This window comes from Tachyglossus aculeatus, chromosome 20, assembly GCF_015852505.1.
Source record: "Tachyglossus aculeatus isolate mTacAcu1 chromosome 20, mTacAcu1.pri, whole genome shotgun sequence".
Lineage (NCBI taxonomy): Eukaryota > Metazoa > Chordata > Mammalia > Monotremata > Tachyglossidae > Tachyglossus > Tachyglossus aculeatus.
In genome coordinates this window covers 11,474,881-11,498,385 of record NC_052085.1, presented here as the reverse complement: position 1 = coordinate 11,498,385, position 23,505 = coordinate 11,474,881, and the positions used below count along the sequence as shown (strand labels likewise).

At 47.7% G+C, this 23,505-nt stretch overlaps 1 protein-coding gene across 1 annotated transcript in view; it reads right to left on the bottom strand.

The window, feature by feature from the left end:
* Nucleotides 1–7,967: 7,967 nt before the first annotated feature.
* LOC119941262 (TSC22 domain family protein 1-like) overlaps nucleotides 7,968–23,505 on the bottom strand; it is an 85,754-nt gene continuing 70,216 nt past the window's right edge. The window contains 2 exon segments of the mRNA XM_038761644.1: nucleotides 7,968–9,349; nucleotides 12,785–12,836. Of these exon segments, the coding sequence (XP_038617572.1) occupies nucleotides 9,092–9,349; nucleotides 12,785–12,836 (310 nt within the window). The 3' untranslated portion in view covers nucleotides 7,968–9,091.

Here is a 23,505-nt window from a genome sequence, read left to right as displayed (position 1 = left end):
ATTTTATTTGGTTAATATGTTTTGTTGTCTGACCCCCCCTTCTAGACGGTGAGCCCACTGCTGGGTAGGGACCGTCTCTGTGTGTTGCCAACTTGGACTTCCCAAGCGCTTAGTACAGTGCTCTGCACACTGTAAGCGCTCAATAAATACGACTGATTGATTGATTGCCAATTTGTACTTCCCAAGTGCTTAGTACAGTGCTCTGCACACTGTAAGCGCTCAATAAATACGATTGATTGATTGCCAACTTGGACGTCCCAAGCGCTTAGTACAGTGCTCTGCACACAGTAAGCGCTCAATAAATACGATTGATTAATTGATTGCCAACTTGGGCTTTCCAAGCACTTAGTACAGTGCTCTGCACACAGTAAGTGCTCAATAAATATGATTGATTAATTGATTGCCAACTTGGACTTCCCAAGTGCTTAGTACAGTGCTCTGCACACAGTAAGCGCTCAATAAATATGATTGATTAATTGATTGCCAACTTGGACTTCCCAAGCGCTTAGTACAGTGCTCTGCACACAGTAAGCGCTCAATAAATACGATTGAATGAATGAATGAATGACCTCCTCCTCCTCCTCAGAGGAAACACCACCCAAACCCTGGTAACCCGGGGGGCCGGTTTCCCCCACCCCTCACCTCGAAGCCTTATTAATAATAATAATGCTACACTAAACTATCATAATATATAATAATAGGCTATAGATTATATAGTAATATATAGAGAAAAGTATAATAATAATGATGGTATTTGTTAAGCACCTACTATGTGCCAAGCACTGTACTAAGCACTGGGGGGATACAAGGTGATTAGGTTGTCCCATGTGGGGCTCACAGTCTTAATCCCCATTTTACAGATGAGGGAACTGAGGCACAGAGAAGTGAAGTGACTCGCCCAAGATCACACAGCTGACAATTGGCAGAGCGGGGATAGGCTGTGAGCCCGCTGTTGGGTAGGGACACAGTCCCTGTCCCACATTGGGACTCACAGTCTTAATCCCTATTTATTTTTTAGACTGTGAGCCCACTTTTTAGACTGTGAGCCCACTGTTGGGTAGGGACTGTCTCTATATGTTGCCAACTTGTACTTCCCAAGCGCTTAGTACAGTGCTCTGCACACAGTACGCGCTCAATAAATACGATTGATTGATTAATAGGGTTGATTAAGCGCTTACTGTGTGCAGTGCACTGTACTAAGCGCTGGGAAAGAATACACAGGTAGGACTGTGAGCCCGTTGTTGGGTAAGGACCGTCTCTAGATGTTGCCAATTTGTACTTCCCAAGCGCTTAGTACAGTGCTCTCTGCACACAGTAAGCACTCAATAAATACGATTGAATGAATGAATGAATTAGATATGGTCCCTGTCCTTCCAGGGGCTTGTACATCTGTAAGAACAAGAGGAAGAGCACAGATACGATGGATAAAAATAGTAAGTGAAAAGGAATAACTAATCAAGTGGAATAAATGAACACTTAAATGGACACTCATCCTAGGGAGGCAAGTAGTTTGCGTCTTAATCAATCATAGTTATTGAACGCTTACTGTGTGCAGAACACTGTACTAAGCGCTTGGGAAGTACAAGTTGGCAACATATACTTTCCATATACTTCTTACAGAGGTTTATGCCTCTAGAGCAGGTGACTGGGTGTCAGGGGCCGGAGGATTCTGCTCCTTCACCAAAGTGAGGCTCCTTCAGCAAAAATACCCGTGGCTTTGCACATGCAGGCGTGAGTTGGGGCAGGATGTTGTACGGTTTATGAAGCCTTCTGGGATGGCTCACAGTGAAGGTTTCTGGGCCCTGGAGCCCCATTTGCTCAGACAACAGTTTGGCCGATGCACTAGGGTTTGATCGGGAGAGCCCACAGACCTGATGAGGCAATGCCTTTCAGTCAGAGAAATCTTGCTTGTCTGTTAAACCGAGGGGAACAGAAGTCCGCAAACATCAAGCTGGAGTCTCTGCATAAGCAGATTTTTGTAGCCGGGCAGAGCTCCTGACCTTTGCTCCGCCGGCCACCTGGAGTTCCAGACAAAATCACTCCCTGGCTTCCTCCCAGTTATGAACATTTCATTCAGCTTGGGACAGCAAAACTTCAGTGCCTGCCACGGAGCTGTTAAATGGGAGACATTTTTCACACAAATCTGCTTACCTCGTTCCACTCGCCGGATTCGCGCCTGTCCAACCACGCCAAGCTTTTCCGACGTCGAGGAGAAAACTCTCTTCTAGGCGGCGCGGACATTTTCGGCCAGATGGAGTGCTGAAAATTCATAGCTGCAACTCTTAACGTGGCTTTTTTTTAAAAAAAAGGTTTTTGTTAATAATAATAATAATAATAATAATGTTGGTATTTGTTAAGCGCTTACTATGTGCAAAGCACTGTTCTAAGCGCTGGGGGGAATACAAGGAGATGAGGTTGTCCCACGTGGGACTCACAGTCTTAATCCCCATTTTACAGATGAGGGAACTGAGGCCCAGAGAAATTAAGTGACTTGCCCAAGGTCACACAGCAGACATGTGGGGAAGGTGGGATTCAAACCCATGACCTCTGACTCCCAAGCCCGCGCTCTTTCCACTGAGCCACGCTGTATGTGCCCCACACTGAACTGGGGTAGCTACAAGCTAATCAAGTTGGACACAGTCCATGTCCCAAATGGGGCTCACAGTCTTCACCCCCATTTTACAGATTGACTAACTGAGTCCCAGGTCAGTCAGTCATTCGTTTTTATTAGGAGCACTGTTATGAAGAGTCATTCATATTTATTCAGCACTTAGGAGAGTACAGTATAACAGACACAATCTCTGCTCACGAGTTTACAGTCCAGAGGGGGAGAACGGTCTAGAGGGGGACAAGTGACTTGCCCAGGGTCACACAGCAGACAAGTGGTGAAGCCAGGATTAGAACCCAGGTCCTTCTGACTCTCAGGCCCGTGCTCTATCCACTAAGCCATGCTGCTTCTTGGTTTAGGTTGGAACTTGGAGTGGCTTGGAACCCACTCAGTTGGGCTGATTTTCACCAGATGGCTTCGGTAGCAGTAAAACACGAGCCAGCTTGGTATGAGAGCTCTCCAAGTCAAACGGCAAAGCCGTATTTTCATTGAATTGCAAGTGGTTGCCTGTGAACCTTGAACTAGAGGTGGAAGGGCACTTCCAAGGTGAAATTTTCTCCTTCCTCGACCTGCCCAAGAAAGACCAACTCGAATTTTCCCCATTACTAATCGAGTGCGGGTAGATTGAAACGCAGGTTAGCGCCTCAGAGAGAAAAACAAAATAATGGTCAGGGCTGATTTCAGAAATTCTCTGTCGTAGATGCAGATGAAAGCCTTAGTCTTTAATTTTTTAATCACTTTTCACTAATTAACTCATTAAGCAGCATCACAATGAGGGTGATTCTGGGTAATTTCCTTTCTCCCCACTCTATACAGAGTTGGGATGAGACTTTGCTAACTGGTATCTGTGGACGTTTTCTGCTTATCTCTTGGATATAGGGTCATCTCTCTTCATACTCCAGGAGAGAGCCCTGTTGTACTTTTAGGGGCTTTGTCCAGTCTGATTATCTTGGGTCTACCCCAGTTTAGGACAGGCCTTGGCACGTAGTAAACACTTAAATTCCACCGTTATTGTTATCATCATTAGTCCTTCCCTCCAAACCAAGACTTGGAAGTCGTTGAGGTGCGAATTGTTGCTGGACTCTTGGACTAAGCAGGCTAGCTCTGGCATCGCCTTAGATTCTGACAGTAGCTGGGAGAGGCCTATTGCACCATTTTCAAATATCTGAAAGGGGGAACATTCCCAGAGAACACTTGCGAGGCAGACGTGCTATGTGAATAAATAAAAGATAAAACAAAACATACACTTGGAAATTTTAAATTCAATTTTTCCCCACCATTTTCAAAAGCGATCCTCTCCCGATGACCACCTAGTTGATAAACCTGAAAAAACCCTCACGGAGTCTCTTCCTCGGAATCATCCGGTGGTTCCCTCTCTGTCAAGCAGAAATTCCTGATTATCGGCTAGAAGGCTTAGCTTGCCCCCTCCTACCTAACCTCACTCCTCTGTCACTGCAATTCCACCTACACATTTTGCTCCTCTAACACCAAACTACACACTGTGCCTTGCTCTCTTCCCTCAAACCCTTCCTCCTGTCAAACTCTTTCCCAGCAGTGTGGCTTAAGTGGATAAAGCCTGGGCCCGGGAGTCAGAAGGACCAGGGTTCTAATCCCAATTCCTCTTTGGGCAAGTCACTTCCCTTTTCGAGGCCTCAGTTCCCTCATCTGTAAAATGGGGATTAAGAGTGTGAGCCCCACGTGGGACAGGGACTGTGTCCAACTGGATTCCCTTGAATGTACCCCAGCACTTAGAACAAATACCGTAATTATTAACTATCCAACAGACACTGTCCTCCCCGTCCTATTTTCCCCTCCCTTCTGCATCACCTAGGCACTTGAGTCTGTTCCCCCTAAGAATCAGGTACTCACCCCTATACATCTTTGTAATTGGTTGCTTACCCTCCCTGTAATTTATTTCAATATCTGTCTCCCCCTCCAGATTATAAGTACCTTGAGGACAGGGATCGTGTGTATTTACTCTATCATAACCTCCCAAACATTATTACAGTACTCGAGACTCAGTAAGCACTCAGTAAATACCGTTGATTGATTGATTGGGTGACCATCAATAGCTGGAGCTTGGTTTTGGGTCAAAGGTGTCGCCACTGCCTCAAGAGTTAAGGAACCCTCTTTCCTAGAGAGGAAAAGACCAGGTGGGGAACCTTCTTCTCGTGAAAATATTTCCGATCGGACGCTGCACCGCAGTTTCACCCAAGAGGGCTAAGTAGTTCCCTATAGGGAGGAGGAATTATTCTCAGCAATGCCCGGGAGTTTAGAAGTCATAACCCAGTTTTAATAAGCTGTCACAAAAGATTAATGGGTTTTCAGTTTCTTGTGTACTACCATCCATTTGCAAAATTGAACCATCATTGCAAATAACCATCTTCCGTTCTCACCTGGAGCAAATAACATCTGCTGCCTAAGAAACCAGGAATGTTCATTTCCTTCATTTTACTCCTTTTGATTCTCGAGGTTGGGCGGGCCAGCAATACTATAAACTCCCCGAGGACAGGGACCATATTCACCAACTCTGCTATATTGTGCTTTCCCAAGTGCATAGTACAGTGCTCTACATACAGTGAACGCTCAGCAAATACCATTGATTGCTAAAACATTTTCACTGCATATCAGTTGTTGGGAGTTTACAGTGTAGCAGCTCCTTATACTAGTAATTGTGGTATTGGTTAAGCACCTACTCTGTGTCAAGCATTGTCCCAAGCACTGGACCGTAAGCTCATTGTGGGCAGAGAATGCATCTGTTATACTGTACTCTTAACATGCGCTTAGTGTGATGCTCTGCACACAGTAAGCGTTCAATAACGGATTGACTGAGTGACACTATGTAGGATTTTATACCTCTTCTCCCTCCTGGACTGTGAGCCTCATCTGGGAACAGGGCCTGTTTCCCACCTGATTATTTTGTATCTACCCCCAGCGCTTAGTAATAATGATGGCATTTATTAAGCACTTACTATGTGCAAAGCTCTGTTCTAAGCGCTGGGGAGGTTACAAGGTGATCAGGTTGTCCCTCGGGGGGCTCACAGTCTTAATCCCCATTTTACAGATGAGGTACCTGAGGCACAGGGAAGTGACTTGCCCAAAGTCACACAGCTGACAATTGGTGGAGCTGAGATTTGAACCCATGACCTCTGACTCCAAAGCCCATGTGCTTTCCACTGAGCCACGCTGCTTCTCTTAGTACAATGCAGTTAAAAAATATCACAATGATCGTTATTAGTTAGATAATTATTAGGCAGATGGTATGTTCTCCCCTTCCAGAGTGTGAGCTTGTTCTGGGGAGGGAACGTGTCTACCGACTCTGTTATACTGTACTTTCCCAAGTGCTTAGTACAGTGCTCTGTACACAGTAAGCGCTCAGATGTGATTGATTGATACTGCCCTTACTCAGAACCTAAAATCACCTGCTCGCAAACTCACTCCATAAAGAAGGGTAGGAGTGCCCAGTTTGGAAATACTAGCTGTCTTGAAAACTGCACGCATTGTCCCCACTTAAATTATTCTGAAAACACACAAAAAAAGCCTTAAATGAAAGGATAACAGGCCCTTTTCATATAGATTTTCTTCAGATAGGTAGGCTCATTAAGTATTTTTTAAAATTCCCTGTATTCTATTTTCACCATCAGATTCTCTCCTGTAACAAATGACGACATCATGAAGACCTAGGAGAACCCACTGTATTCTGGATTCCATTCCATTTATGAACCTCGCTCTGTTCAGCTGTGGATTACTAAACTGGGAGGTTTTTAATAGCTCAAACACAAGGGCCTAATTTAAGATTTTTTTTTTAACAAATTAGAAGCTTATTCAGTCCCTCTTTAAAACAGGAGACCCCCAAATCCCTTAATTTAAATCTACTTACTGTAATTCTTTAGAAGAATCAACACCACCACCTAAGAAAGCAGAAGGTTCAATCTTCAGAAGTCGATTGGTCTTGGTTTGATCTTCCAGACTGAAAACTGGAAGCCTATGAGATTGATTCACTTCATCTTCATCTCAGTTACTTTTACACAATTGCGGTCTGCCCAGCTTTTCTGAATAATTTGCATCGGATTGAAATTTAAATCATTTTAGTTCACATTATGTGAAGCCTATATTTTCGCTAGAGGGCTTCTTGGTGAGCTAATTCATTTTCTGACCTGACATTTGAATTCCTCACCCCCATTCTCATCTTCAAAGTAAGCCAGTGTTCACTAAATCAGATCTTCTGCAATCTTACAATTCCACTTACAAAATAAATTTAGAATACCAGACTTCAAGATTTAGAAAAGCCAAACTAATCCCATGAAATAAACAAGACCCCCACCCCATCACCCCAGTATTTCAAGGGCAGTAGGGAAAATAAGAAGCACAGTCCTTTACAGCGTTTTTCCTTTTTCCAGTTTGTCTTAGGCTGAAATGAACCTCTCAGAGTGAAGTTGACAGACACGTTTCTGTTCCACTGTAAAATCTTATAATTTTTTTTAATAACTCTAGAGGTTGACATTCATTCCAAGGAAAATATGGCTCGGAGCTATTTTGCTTAAAATTATGATGACAAAGATAAAGAAATAAATGAATTCTTAATATGCCCAGGAGCAAACTACAGGCACATATGACCCTCAGTGCTTTCAGGGCTCAAAGCTTCCATTGTTGCCTTGAGTTATGCTTGCCTAATTTGTCAATTACGTACGTGCCAAGCACTGTACTAAACGCCAGATGCAAGACAATGAGGCCAGACACAGTCCCTGTGCCACGTGGGGCTCACGGTCTAAGTAGGAGGGAGCACAGGTATTGAATCCCCGTTTTACTCATGAGGAAACCGAGGTCCAGAGAAGATAAGTGACTCACCTATGGTCACACAGCGAGGTTAGAGGTGGAGCCGGGATCAGAACCCAGGCCCTCGCTCTTCCCCCTGGGCCACACGGCTTCTCAAGCAGAGAAGATCTCCGCTCTTTCCGAGGGCCCAGATCCTCTTCCCCTGCCAGCCTCTGAGAATTTGCCATTTAGGGACTCAGAAGGATCAGGAAGCTGTAGTTTTCTGGCTCAGAGGCACCCAAATACCAGCTGGAGGGGGGTATGACGGGAATCAGACCAGAGGGTACGGCCAGCAACTGAAGTTCAAGAGCAAAGCCTACACTTCCACAGTAAAGACACCCCAGCAATTCGATGACTGCTATCAGAGCTTAGGTTTAATCATCTGAATTAAGCCATCTACTTAAGGGCAACAACTTCCGTCTACGCCCTTGGCCGTGGGTTTCAAAATCTCTGAATTTTCCACAACCCCTCTCAAAACGAAAACCCTTGTCCTTGGCCTTCAATTTGCCGGGGAGGGGACTTGATTCACGCTCCAGTCTGAAACGGTTGTTTATCAACATTGTGTATGCTTTATTGAAAGTTGACAAGTGCAACAGTTAAATACAGTGACGTGTTACAACTGTTTAGAGAACATGCACAAAAACGTATGCATATAACTACTATACAGATAATAGGCAAAAGTTCATACTGGGAAATTCTTGTCATTTGCTAGACTTGGTTAAAAGGGTCTTTAACCAAAGAACTTCAGTCAACAGGGGGATTTACTTCAAGATATTCAGCAGCCAGGAAATTTCAGAAATTACACAGAGAGCCTCAATCTGCCAGATTCTGAACAGTTGCTTAGGTGCATTCTTCATGTAGCTTTGTTTTTTTTTTGTTGTTGTTTGGTGTGTTTTTTTTTTTAAAAAAAGGGGGGGGGTGGGGAGAGGAGGGGGGAAGAGAGAGAAGAGGAAGAAAAAAGGACTAAACAAACTCATCAGATCGGCCAACGAAACGACTAAATTTCAATCTGTACAACCTAAGTCGTAGTTACAATTTTCTATTTTACAAAATACTTACACTACATACACAAATGTACATTAGGTGCAATAACCTTCACATTGGACTTGGTCACCTAGCAGATGGCTCCGGCAGCAGCGTGGGCCCTCCGGCCGGCCGTCAGGAGAGCAGAGCGGGGCGGCTAGTCTAGCTCGGTACCCGAGGTTTCGGGGACGACGGTCCCTCCGGAACCCCGGTCCCCGGCGGCCGCTGCTGTTCGTCGGTCCTCACTTTTCGCGTGCCCCCAGGCGAGTCCTCGGTGGGGGGAAGAGACGTCCGCCGCGATAACCCCACGTCTCTGGCCGCCTCCGTGGCCGCAGGGGCGTCGGGGGTCCATCTGCAGGGCTGGGGGCCGGTGCCAGCCGGTGCCAGTCTGGGCGGGCGCTCCTGGGACCTTTAAGTCGCCGATCTATAGGGACCTCCTTCGGGCCCAAACCGGGCGAGGGTTTAATACTGAAAGAAGAGTCGTATTTGGTAAAGGTGGAGACGGCCTCCCGGTCCCCCTCGCGGTGCGGGCGAGGGGACGGACGGACGGACCTTGGGGGGCGGGCGGGTCTCGCCGCCCGCCCCCCCACCTCTGTCTGTCGGGGTCGGAGCGCTCCAGGCCGGGGGTGGGGGGGTGGTGGTGGGCTACGCCGAGGGCCCGGAGGCCTGTGACGCCGGCTGGGCCGGGGGCTGCGTCGTTCCCTGGGGCTGAGCGGAGGTGGGCGGGGAGCCCATCTGCAGCTGGGCCTGGAACTGGGCGAGTTGCTCGGGGCTGGCCAGGGTCTTCAGCAGATTGTTCTCCTGCTCCAGCTGTGAGTTTTTCTCTATGAGTTCTTTAATCTGCTCTTTGAGGACTTCCACTTCCTCTCTAACTGCGTACATCAAATGGCTTTTCACCAGATCCTGAAAGAGAACATCGTCCGGGGATCAACGGGCAGTCGGCAAACGGACGCGGGCGAATCGCTTGGGGAAGGGGCCGCCTCCTCCTCCCTTCCGCTTGCCAGTCCTTGGGCCTCACCTCTAATTCCGCCCTTTACGGCGTGGAGGCTGGAAGCCTTCTAACGGCTCCGGGGCTTAACAGATTTGCTGAGGACCAGAGATACAGATGAGCTTTTGCACTGCCCCACTGATGAGGGACAAGCTCTCTGTTTCTTATTGAGCTCTCAAAATGCCTTTCAGGGTTCATATGCTAGTGGGCCTCTAAAAGCAGGCCTTAATGGGGGATCTGCGCAGAATCGGAGGTACAAATGAGCTTTTGCCCAGTCCCATTACTGAGGGAGAAACTCTCCGTTTCCCATTCAGCTGTCCAAATGCCTTTTGGGGAGGCGGGGGCCTAGGCCAGCGGGCCTCCAACAAACTACAGCGGGGCTTAATGGGGGAATCTGCGCCCAACTGGAGGCACAAACTGAAGCAGCGTGGCGGCTTAGTGGAAAGAGCCCGGGCTTGGGAGTCATCTAATCCCGCCTTCACCACGTGCCAGCTGCGTGACTTGGGGCAAGTCACTTGGCTTCCCTGGGCCTCCGTTCCCTCATCTGTAAAGTGGGGATTAAGGCTGTGAGCACTGGGTGGGGCAACCTGATGACCGCTTAGAACGGTGCTCGGCCCAGAGTGAGCGCTTAACAAATACCATTATCATCATCATCATCATTATTATTATTATTGAATGAGTTATCCCACCGATGGGGGAAGCTCTCCGAATGGCTTTCGGGATGCATAAGGTAGCGGGCCTCTCACCAGCTACTAACAGGGCTTGGGGTGGGGTGGGGGGGGGATTTGTGCACATCTGGAGGTTTCTCTGAGCCTCAGTTCCCTCACCTGTAAAATGGGGATGAAGACTGTGAGCTCCACATGGGACAACCTGATCACCTTGTATCTATCCCAGCTCTGAGAACAGTGCTCGGCACATAATAAGCGCTTAACAAATACCATTATTATCATCATCATCATTATTATTGTTGAATGAGTTATCCCACCGATGAGGGGGGAAGCTCTCCGAATGGCTTTCGGGATGGATAAGGTAGCGGGCATCTCACCAGCTACTGCAGGACTTGGGGTGGGGGGGATTTGTGCAGACCTGGAGGTTTCTCTGGGCCTCAGTTCCCTCACCTGTAAAATGGGGATGAAGACTGTGAGCTCCACATGGGACAACCTGATCACCTTGTATCTATCCCAGCTCTGAGAACAGTGCTCGGCACAACTGTGCCGAGTCTTCTAGACTGTTGAGCCCGCTGTTGGGTAGGGACCGTCTCTGTATGTTGCCAACCTGTACTTCCCAAGCGCTTAGTACAGTGCTCTGCACACAGTAAGCGCTCAATAAATACGATTGAATGAATGAATGCTCGGCACATAGTACACGCTTAACAAATACCATTTTTTTTTTGCAGGGCCCTGCTGATGAGGTGGGCTTCCTGACTTTATGGGCCGAGTGTGCGCCCACGCCCGCGGGGTGAGACTTGGAGCTTAGTCCAGTGTTCTGCACACAGTAGGCGCTCAGTAAATACGACTGAATGAATGAATGGAGATTGAGGAGGGAGAAGAGGGGGGTGTCCGGGGCTGTAACCCCTTAGGCTCCCAGGCGCTCACAAGGCCGCAGCCAGTCCTCTCCCCAAGCCGTTGCGGCCTTTCCCCCTGGCATTATCTCCTTCCCCTCTGCACAGCACCTGTATATTTGTATACTCTATTTATCTGTACATATTTATTTTATTTTGTTAATACGTTCTGTTGCCTGTCTCCCCCTTCTAGACCGTGAGCCCGCTGTTGGGTAGGGACCGTCTCTAGATGTTGCCGACTTGGATTTCCCAGGCGCTTAATACAGTGCTCTGCACACAGTAAGAGTTCAATAAATACGATTGATTGAATGAATGAATGAATGAATGAATGTCCCTCCCCCCCTCCGGTTCGGTGACCGGCGGTGACGTCACGGCCCCCGGGGCCAATCAGGGCCCGAGTTATTTATAGCCCCGAATGAAAGGGGCCGAGTTTGCCTAGCAACAGCGGGGCCGAGCATCCCGTGGGAACAGCCCCGGGCGCTGCTCCAATAACAAAGGACTGCCAAGGCGGAAATCGAAAAATAGAAAAGGGGAGAGAGTGGGCCGGGAAAACCGGCACGGGGCTACAAAACTAACTTGGGGTTTCGCCCCCACCCCCCCTCCCCGACTCGCCCCCCACTTTGTGCGGCCGCCCGCCTCGCTGCGATGGCATGCGGGCACCGCGTGGCGTTGGCCTCCCCTTTCCCTGCCGTTGGGCACGTGCCCACTGTGCGCCAAGCGCTACGGTGCCTTCCAGGATCCGCGGACGTTCATTCAATCGTATTTATTGAGCGCTTAAGGGCATTTCCTCTCATCAATCGTATTTATTGAGCGCTTACTATGTGCGGAGCACCGTACCGAGCGCTTGGGAAGTACAGATTGGCAACATATAGAGACAGTCCCTACCCAACAGTGGGCTCACAGTCTAAAAGTCCCCCTCCCCACCTCTACCTCCTTCCCCTCCACACAGCACCTGTCTATATGCTTGTACAGATTTATTAGTGTATTTGACTCGTACATATTTATGATTCTATTTATTTTGTCAGCGATGTGCATCTAGCTTTTCTTCTATTTATTCCGATGGCTTGACACCCGTCCACATGTTTTGTCCTGTTGCCCGTCTCCCCCTTCTAGACTGTGAGCCCGTTGTTGGGTAGGGACCGTCTCTATATGCTGCCAACTTATACTTCCCAATCGCTTAGTGCAGTGCTCTGCACACAGTAAGCGCTCAATAAATGCGATTGAATGAATGAATGAATCCTTCCCGGGCCAGGCTGGCACATCACGTTTGAGGGGGGGGCAAGTGCAGGCCGCGGGGGTCGAATTCCTTTCAGTCGCCACCTGCGACCTGGTCAAAAGGATGAAAAGCCTCTGCCCTCATATATATATATATATATTTAAATATACATTTAAATATAAATATATAGATACATTTAAATATAAATATGCAGATACACTTAAATATATAGATGCATTTAAATATAAATAGATACACTTAAATATATAGATACGTTTAAATAGAAATATATAGATACACAGATATATAGATACCTTTAAATATAACTATATAGATACCTTTAAATATAAATATATAGATACATTTAAATATAAATATATAGATACATTTAGATAGATACATTTAGATACATATATTGGGGAGGGATTGCTTTTGCACTAGGAAATGCGGGGCCTGGGAAGTCCACCAACCCCGTTAGAATTCCTTTTTTGCGTGGCTTCCACCTCCGCGGTCTAAGGCCATCGGTGCCCCCGCCGTTCAGGGATTAAAACCCCACCGACCACCGGTACGTACCATAGCTTGCTCGATTTTGTTGTCAATAGCTACCACGCTCGCACCGGAGGAGCTAGAGGGCGGGGAGAAAAACACACCGTCAGAGAGCCCGGGCCCAGCGCGTTCCCCCCCTCGGACGACGGCCGGCGGTTGTGTGTGTGTGTCTACGTGTGTCTGCCTCTTGCAGGATGCTTCGGAGCAACGGATCAATCCGAAAAGCCGATGAACATCCCCCCCCCCCCCCCTTCTCCCTGCCATTTCTCTAGCAAATACCCGGGTTCCCCCCTCCCCTTTTCGCAGGCCACAAAAATAGATTACATAACGGGGAGCTCCGCGTCCAGGAATTCAAGATTGGAGGGGGACGGTGGGCGTTTCGAAAACGCGCATATTTATACTATATCGTCATCAATCGTATTTACTGAGCGCTTACTGTGTGCAGAGCACTGTACTAAGCGCTTGGGAAGTACAAATTGGCAACATATAGAGACAGTCCCTGCCCAACAGTGGGCTCACAGTCTAAAAGACTATATATCTATGATTGTGGTGCCATATATATATATATATACACTATATATATATGGCACCACAAACACACACACACACATATATGTAAATATATACATTTTTCAAAAAGGCAACCCAGCCGTCACTGTGGACAAAGCCGGCCCCATTCACCTGCGGACCCGGGGAAAAGGCGAAAACGGGCCTGCTCGGCCGACATTTACCTACTGTCAAGTCTCACCGAGGCGCTGTCGGTACCCAGCAGTGACGACAAGAAGGAGATGGAGAAGTGTCTCAGCTGATAAACTCCTAGATCCATTGCCACTCGTCTACACCATCGGGCTTGCATGCGAGGTGGCAGCCAAAGACGCCCCGAGGGGAGGCGGGGGGGAACCCAAAAACACGTCGGGATCCTCGGGCCAGTTGCATAAAATATATATGTGTGTGTATATATATATATATGTGAATATATATATAAATATAAATATATATGTGTGTGTGTGTGTCTATAATCCTGGAGGAGAAGCGGCGGAGAGATGCTGCCGTCCGGCTCCGTCCCCTCTGTGTCGGGCGGGCGCGCGCGCGCGCGGCTCTCCCCGCCTCGATGCCTAATGTATGCATAATATATGCATACTAGATGCAAAACGGGCGGCGCCGATTGGCCGGGAGCCCTCCGGGCCCCGCCCCCCGGCCCCGCCCGACCAATCCCGGGGCCGCGTGCGGGATGGGCGAGGGGGCCCACAGTGGCGCCCCCCCGCGGACGGATGCCCATCATCACCATCAATCGTATTTATTGAGCGCTTACTGTGTGCAGAGCACTGGGCTGAGCGCTTGGGAAGTACAAATTGGCAACATATAGAGACAGTCCCTACCCAACGGTGGGCTCACAGTCTAAAAGGGGGAGACAGAGAACAAAACCAAAAATACTAACAAAATAAAATAAATAGGATAGCTATGTACAAGTAAAATAAATAAAGAGTAATAAATATGTACAACCATATATACATATATACACCCACTGAGCGCTCAGTAAATACGACTGACTGAGCTGAACGCGTGCTTTGCCGGCGCTCAAGAAATTCATTCATTCATTCATTCATTCATTCATTCATTCAGTCGTATTTATTGAGCGCTTACTGGGTGCAGAGCACTGGACTAAGCGCTTGGGAAGTCCAAGTTGCCAACATCTAGTGACGGTCCCTACCCAACAGCAGGATCACAGTCTAGAGGGGGGAGACAGACAGCGAGACAAAACATATTAACAAAATAAAATAGAATAAATATGTACAAATAAGAGTTGAATGCTTAGCCCAGTGCTCCGCACCCAGTAAGTGCTCAGGAAACACGACTGAGCTGAACGGTTAGCCCAGTGCGCTGCACCCAATCAGCGCTCAGTAAATACAACTGGCTGTGCTGAACGCTTAGCCCAGTGCTCTGCACCCCGTATATGCTCAAGAAACACGACTGAGCTGAACGCTTAGCCCGGTGCTCTGCACCCAGTCAGCGCTCAGTAAATACAACTGAGCTGAACGTTTAGCCCAGTGCTCTGCACCCACTAAGCGCTCAGTAAATACGACTTTTAGACTGTAAGCCCACTGTTGGGTAGGGACTGTCTCTATATGTTGCCAATTTGTACTTCCCAAGAGCTTAGTACAGTGCTCTGCACACAGTAAGCGCTCAATAAATACGATTGATGATGATGATGACTGAGCTGAACGCTTAGCCCGCTGCTCTGCACCCACTAAGCGTTCAGTAAACACGACTGACTGAGCTGAACGCTTAGCCCAGTGCTCTGCACCCAGTAAATGCTCAAGAAACACGACTGAACTGAACGCTTAGCCCGGTGCTCTGCACCCAGTCGGCGCTCAGTAAATACGACTGACTGAGCTGAACGCTTAGCCCAGTGCTCTGCACCCAGTAAATGCTCAAGAAACACGACTGAGCTGAACGCCCCCTCTGTGCAGGGCGTGCGCGTGCGCGCGGCTCTCCCCGCCTCGATGCTTAATGTATGCATAATATATGCATACTAGATGCAAAATGAACAGCGCCGATTGGCCGGGAGCCCTCCGGGTCCCGCCCCCCGGCCCCGCCCGACCAATCCCGGGGCCGCATGGGCCCGACGGGCGGGATGGGCGAGGGGGCCACAGTGGCGCCCCCCCGCGGACGGATGCCCACTGCTCTGCACCCACTGAGCGCTCAGTAAATACGACTGACTGAGCTGAACGCGTGCTCAGTCATTCATTCATTCATTCAATCGTATTTATTGAGCGCTTACTGGGTGCAGAGCACTGGGCTAATCAATCAATCAATCAATCGTATTTATTGAGCGCTTACTGTGTGCAGAGCACTGGACTACTCAATCAATCATATTTATTGAGCTCTTACTGTGTGCAGAGCACTGGGCTAATCAATCAATCAATCGTATTTATTGAGCGCTTACTGTGTGCAGAGCACTGGGCTAATCAATCAATCAATCAATCGTATTTATTGAGCGCTTACTGTGTGCAGAGCACTGGACTACTCAATCAATCATATTTATTGAGCGCTTACTGTGTGCAGAGCACTGGGCTAATCAATCAATCAATCGTATTTATTGAGCGCTTACTGTGTGCAGAGCACTGGACTAATCAATCAATCAATCGTATTTATGGAGCGCTTACTGTGTGCAGTGCACTGTACTAAGCGCTTGGGAAGTCCAAGTGGGCAACATCTAGAGACAGTCCCTACCCAACAGCGGGCTCACAGTCTAGAAGGGGGAGACAGACAGCGGGACAAAACATATTTAAAAAATAAAATAAATAGAATAAATATGTACAAATAAAATAGAGTTGAATGCTCAGCCCAGTGCTCTGCACCCAGTAAATACTCAAGAAACACGACTGAGCTGAACGCCTAGCCCGGTGCTCTGCACCCAGTCAGCGCTCAGTAAATACGACTGACTGAGCTGAGCGCTTAGGCCGCTGCTCCGCACCCAGTAAATGCTCAAGAAACACGACTGAGCTGAACGCTTGCCCAGTGCTCTGCACCCACTAAGTGCTCAGTAAGTACGACTGAGCTGAATGCTTAGCCCGGTGCTCTGCACCCACTAAGCGCTCAGTAAATGACTAAGCTGAACGCTTAGTCCAGTGCTCTGCACCCCATTGGCGCTCAATATGACTAAGCTGAATGCTTAGCCCAGTGCTCTACACCCACTAAGCGCTCAGCAAATATGATTGAGCTGAACACAGCCCAGTGCTCTGCACCCACTAAGCGCTCAGTAAATGCAACTAAGCTGAACGCTTAGCCCACTGCTCTGCGCCCAGTAAGCGCTCAGTAAATACGACTGAGCTGAACGCTAAGCCCGGTGCTCTGCACTTAGTAAGCGCTCAGTAAATACGACTGACTGAGCTGAACGCTTAGCCCAGCGCTCTGCACCCAGTAAGCGCTCAGTAAATACGACTGAGCTGAACGCTTAGCCCAGTGCTCTGCACCCACTAAGCGCTCAAGAAATACAACTGACTGAGCTGAATGCTTAGCCCGGTGCTCTGCACCCAGTAAGTGCTCAATAAACACGACTGAGCAGAACACATACACCGGTGCTCAGCACTCAGTAAGTGCTCAATAAATACGACTGAGCAGAACGCTTAGCCCGGTGCTCTGCACCCACTAAGCGCTCAGTAAATACGACTGAACTGAACACCTAGCCCGGCGCTCTGCACCCAGTCAGCGCTCAAGAAATACAACTGATTGCGCTGAACGCTTAGCCCGGTGCTCTGCACCCAGTAAGTGCTCAAGAAATCTGACTGACTGAGCTGAACGCTTAGCCCGGTGCTCTGCACCCACTAAGCGCTCAGTAAATACGGCCGACTGAGCTGAACACTTAGCCCGGTGCTCTGCACCCAGTAATCGCTCAAGAAATCCGACTGACTGTGCTGAACGCTTAGCCCGGAGCATCCAGTAAGTGCCCAATAAATACGACTGAGCAGAACACTTGCCTTGGTGCTCTGCCCCCACTAAGCGCTCAGTAAATACGACTGACTGGGCTGAACGCTTAGCCCGCTGCTCTGCCCCCAGGAAGCGCTCAAGAAGTAGGCCTGACTGAGCTTCAAGGGGGTCACCCCCTCCCTGCTCCCGGCCATCCCTGCCAGGACTCGGGAAAACCGGGAAGGAGTGGGAGGGAGGCCTTTCCCAAGGGCGGGGCCCGAGGCTTCCAGGAGCGAAGGATGCGGAGGGAGGGGAAAACACAAAATCGGATTTATTAAGCACTTATAATAATAATAATGATGGTATTTGTTAAGCGATTCCTATGTGCCAAGCACTGTTCTAAGCGCTGGGGTAGTTACAAGGTGATCAGGTTGTCCCCCGGGGGGCTCACGGTCTTCATCCCCATTTTCCAGATGGGGGAACTGAGGCTCAGAGAAGTCAAGTGGCTTGCCCGAGGTCACACAGCAGACAGGTGGTGTTAGAACTCAAGTCCTCTGACTCCCAAGCCTGGGCTCTTTCCACTAAGCCACGGATTTGTGAAGCGCTTACTATGTGCCGGGCACTGTACTAAGCGCTTGGGAGAGAACAGCAGCGGTGGTGGACACGTTCCCCACCGGTGAGATCATAATCAATCAATCCTTTTTTTTAGGGTATTTGTTAAGTGCTTACTATGTGCCAGGCACTGTACTAAGCGCTTGGGAGAGACCAGCAGTGGTGGTGGACACGTTCCCCACTGGTGAGATCATAATCAATCAATCCTTTTTTTTAGGGTATTTGTTAAGTGCTTACTACGTGCCAGGCACTGTACTAAGCGCTTGGGAGAGACCAGCAGCGGGGGTGGACACGTTCCCCACCGGTGAGATCATAATCAATCAATCCTTTTTGGGGGTATTTAAGTGCTTACTACGTGCCAGGCACTGTACTAAGCGCTTGGGAGAGACCAGCAGCGGTGGTGGACGTGTTCTCCACCGGTGAGATCATAATCAATCAATCCTTCTTTTAGGGTATTTCTTAAGTGCTTACTATGTGCCAGGCACTGTACTAAGCGCTTGGGAGAGAACAACAGTGGTGGTAGACACGTTCCCCACTGGGGAGATCATAATCAATCAATCCTTTCTTTATGGTATTTGTTAAGTGCTTACTATGTGCCAGGCACTGTACTAAGCGCTTGGGAGAGAACAGCAACGGTGGTAGACACATTCCCCACCACTGAGATCATAATCAATCAATCCTTCTTTTAGGGTATTTAAGTGCTTACTATGTGCCAGGCACTGTACTAAGCGCTTGGGAGAGAACAACAGCGGTGGTGGACACGTTCCCCACCGGTGAGATCATAATCAATCAATCCTTTTTTTAGGGTATTTGTTAAGTGCTTACTATGTGCCAGGCACTGTACTAAGCGCTTGGGAGAGACCAGCAGCGGTGGTGGACGCGTTCCCTACCAGTGAGATCATAATCAATCAATCCTTTTTTTATGGCATTTAAATACTCTGCCAGGCACTGCACTACACACTGGGGTATTCATTCATTGAACTGTATTTATTGAACGCTTACTGTGTGCAGAGCACTGTACTAAGCGCTTAGGAGAGTACACTATAACAACAAGCAGACACATTCCCTGCCCACAACTAGCTTTACGGTCTCGAAGGATAATCGTGGCATTTAATAATAATAATAATAATAATAATGGCATTTATTAAGCGCTTACTATGTACAAAGCACTGTTCTAAGCACTGTTCCAGCGCTTAGAACAGTGCTTTGCACATAGTAAGCGCTTAATAAATGCCATCATTATTATTATTATTATTATCAGGTTGTCCCATGTGGGGCTCACAGTCTTAACCCCCATTTTGCAGATGAGGGAACTGAGGCCCAGAGAAGTGAAGTGACTTGCCCAAAGTCACCCAGCTGCCAATTGGCAGAGCTGGGATTTGAACCCGTGACCTGTGACTCCAAAGCCCGGGCTCCTTCCACTGAGCCACGCTGCTTCTCTGCATTCGCTGCATTTAAGCGCTTACTATGTGCCAGGCACTGTACTAAGCGCTGGGGTGGATACAAGCCAAGCGGGTTGGACACAGTCCCCATCCCACGTGGGGCTCACCGTCTCCATCCCCATTTTACAGATGAGGTAACTGAGGCACACAAAAGCAAAGTGACTCGTCCAAGGCCACACGGCAGACAGGTGGCATTGGAGAAGCAGCATGGCTCAGTGGAAAGAGCCCGGGCTTTGGAGTCAGGGGTCAAGGGTTCAAATCCTGGCTCCGCCAACTGTCAGCTGGGTGACTCTGGGCAAGTCACTTCACTTCTCTGGGCCTCAGTTACCTCATCTGTAAAATGGGGATTAAGACTGTGAGCCCCCGTGGGACAACCTGATCACCTTGTAACCTCCCTGGCACTTAGAACAGTGCTTTGCATATAGTAAGCGCTTAATAAATGCCATTATTATTATTATTATTAAGTGGTGGAGCAGGGATGGGTTGATACAAGCTTAGAACAGTGCTTTGCACATAGTAAGCGCTTAATAAATGCCATTATTATTACTATTATTAAGTGGTGGAGCAGGGATGGGTTGATACAACCTTAGAACAGTGCTTTGCACATAGTAAGCGCTTAATAAATGTCATTATTATTATTATTATTTAGTGGTGGAGCAGGGATGGGTTGATACAAGCTTAGAACAGTGCTTTGCACATAGTAAGCGCTTAATAAATGCCATTATTATTAATATTATTAAGTGGTGGAGCAGGGATGGGTTGATACAACCTTAGAACAGTGCTTTGCACATAGTAAGCGCTTAATAAATGCCATTATTATTATTATTATTTAGTGGTGGAGCAGGGATGGGTTGATGCAAGCTTAGAACAGTGCTTTGCACATAGTAAGCGCTTAATAAATGCCATTATTATTACTATTATTAAGTGGTGGAGCAGGGATGGGTTGATGCAAGCTTAGAACACTGCTTTGCACATAATAAGCGCTTAATAAATGCCATTATTATTATTATTATTAAGTGGTGGAGCCGGGATGGGTTGATATAAGCTTAGAACAGTGCTTTGCACATAGTAAGCGCTTAATAAATGCCATTATTATTATTAAGTGGTGGAGCCGGGATGGGTTGATACAAGCTTAGAACAGTGCTTTGCACATAGTAAGCTCTTAATAAATGCCATTATTATTACTAAGTGGTGGAGCAGGGATGGGTTGATACAAGCTTAGAACAGTGCTTTGCACATAGTAAGCGCTTAATAAATGCCATTATCATTATTATTATTATTAAGTGGTGGAGCAGGGATGGGTTGATACAAGCTTAGAACAGTGCTTTGCACATAGTAAGTGCTTAATAAATGCCATTATTATTATTATTATTTAGTGGTGGAGCAGGGATGGGTTGATACAAGCTTAGAACAGTGCTTTGCACATAGTAAGCGCTTAATAAATGCCATTATTATTATTATTATTTAGTGGTGGACTATGTTGCCAACTTGTACTTCCCAAGTGCTTAGTACAGTGCTCTGCACACAGTAAGCGCTCAATAAATACGATTGATTGATTGATTGGTGGAGCTGGGATGGGTTGATACAAGCTAATCAGGTTGGACACAGTCCCTTCTCTCACAGTCTCCATTCTACAGATGAGGTTACTGAGGGCCAGAGCAGTGAAGTGACTTGCCTAAGGTCACACAGCAAACAAGTGGCGGAGCCAGGAGTAGAACCCACAACCCTCAGGCTCCCAGGCCCGCCCTGTTTCTCAATCAGTGGTATTTACTGAGCGCTCCCTGGATGCACAGCACTCTACTACGGGCTTGGGGGAGTCTAATACAACAGAGTTGGTAGACGCCCTCCCTGCCCCACAAGGAGCTTCCTCTGTGGCCCTTTCATTCATTCAAGAGAAGCAGCGTGGCTCAGGGGGAAGAGCCCGGGCTTTGGAGTCAGAGGTCATGGGTTCAAATCCCAGCTCCACCAACTGTCAGCTGTGTGACTTTGGGCAAGTCACTTCACTTCTCTGGGCCTCAGTTCCCTCACCTGGAAAATGGGGATTAAGACTGTGAGCCCCACGTGGGTTAACCTGATCACCTTGTATCCCCCCAGCGCTTAGAACAGTGCTTTGCACATAGTAAGCGCTTAACAAATGCCATCATTATTATTATTATTATTATTATTCAATGGTATTTATGGAGCCCTTACTGTGTGCAGAGCACTGTACTAAGCGCAGCGTGGCTCAGTGGACAGACCATGGGCTTTGGAGTCAGAGGGCATGGGTTCAAATCCCGGCCCCGCCAATTGTCAGCTGGGTGACTTTGGGCAAGTCACTTCACTGTGCCTCAGTTCCCTCATCAGGAAAATGGGGATTAAGACTGTGAGCCCCCCCGTGGGACAACCTGATCACCTTGTAGCCTCCGCAGCGCTTAGAACGGTGCTTTGAACATAGTAAGCACTTAATAAATGCCATTATTATTATTATTAAGTGCAAAGCACTGTTCTAAGCGCTGGGGGGATACAAAGTGATCAGGCTGTCCCACGTGGGGCTCACAGTCTTAATCCCCATTTTCATTCATTCATTCATTCATTCAATCGTATTTATTGAGCGCTTACTGTGTGCAGAGCACTGTACTAAGCGCTTGGGAAGTACAAGTTGGCAACATATAGAGACGGTCAATCAACCAATCGTATTTATTGAGCGCTTACTGTGTGCAGAGCACTAGACTAAGCGCTTGGGAAGTCCAAGTTGGCAACATCTAGAGACGGTCGCTACCCAACAGTGGGCTCACAGTCTAGAAGGGGGAGACGGGCAACAAAACAAAACATATTAACAAAATAAAATAAATAGAATAAATTTGTACAAGTAAAATAGAGTAATAAATAGGTACGAACATATATTCATTCATTCAATCAATCGTATTTATTGAGCGCTTACTGTGTGCAGAGCACTAGACTAAGCGCTTGGGAAGTCCAAGTTGGCAACATCTAGAGACGGTCGCTACCCAACAGTGGGCTCACAGTCTAGAAGGGGGAGACGGACAACAAAACATATTAACAAAATAAAATAAATAGAATAAATGTGTACAAGTAAAATGGAGTAATAAATATGTACAAACATATTAGTGCCCTCTGTTGGCAAAACCGTCTGCCGGCAGCTAGAATCCAACAAAAAATTGCATTTACAAAATCCCCAAATTCTACTTATGTCCCTTGACACGCTCAACTTTTAAGGCAGGGTTGTATGCTCAATGGCCAATTAGCCTCCAGCCGTTAAAATATCGCAGGACGGGAATATCCTGAACATTGGCCATTAATCCTCTAGAGACACAAGACGGCTACGTCGTTAGCTCAGTTCAGGAGATCCTGACGTTGTTTTGGGCTGTCACAAACTTGACTAAAAACATTAATCCGTGGTATCTACTATGCGCAGAGCACCATGTGAACTCTTCATTTCTAATCATTCAGTGGATTTTCCGCAAGAAAGCAGGCTGGGCTTGTAATCAATCAATTGTGCTTGAGTGCTCACTGGGTGCCGAGCACTGTACTAAGCGCTTGGGGGAGTACAATGTAACAGACGCACTCCCTGCCAACAAGCTTACAGTCAAGAGCCGGTGAAGATGGGGTGTCTAAAAAAAATGAGGCGGTGTGGCGGGGGGGAGTTGATAGGTTTTTAAGGGGCTTTCTAAAATCCTAAGAGATTTAGGCTCTCCCTTTTCACCGAAAAAGAAGCAAGTTCATATTTGGAAGGTAAGACACACACAGAATTCCTTAGAGTCATCTCAATTCGCCAAGTCACTCAATAATAATAATAATTATGGTATTTGTGAAGCGCTTACTATGTGCCAAGCACTGTTCTAAGCGCTGTTTCTACTGAATGATAAACTCCACTCGTATCACCAGTGAAATCTCTCTGAGTGGTTTCCCAGCTTGGGTTCTTTCAGTGCCTGTTACCTCATTCCTACTAGCGACTGTTCCCTCGAACATAAGGTGCCGTACAACTCCCACCACTTTGAATGCTCTTTTAGACTGTGAGCCCACTGTTGGGTAGGGACTGTCTCTATATGTTGCCAACTTGTACTTCCCAAGCGCTTAGTACAGTGCTCTGCACACAGTAAGTGCTCAATAAATACGATTGATGATGATGATGATTAATCTCACGGCATCCCCCTTTCCCCATCTGGTTTTTAAGAAAGGGCAATTTTACCGTACCATTCTGCTTGACAACAACTGCGCGGAAGGAGCTTCCATCAACCACGCACTGGTCTCAAAGAGCAAGGGAAGCAGTGAAGTCTAGTGGAT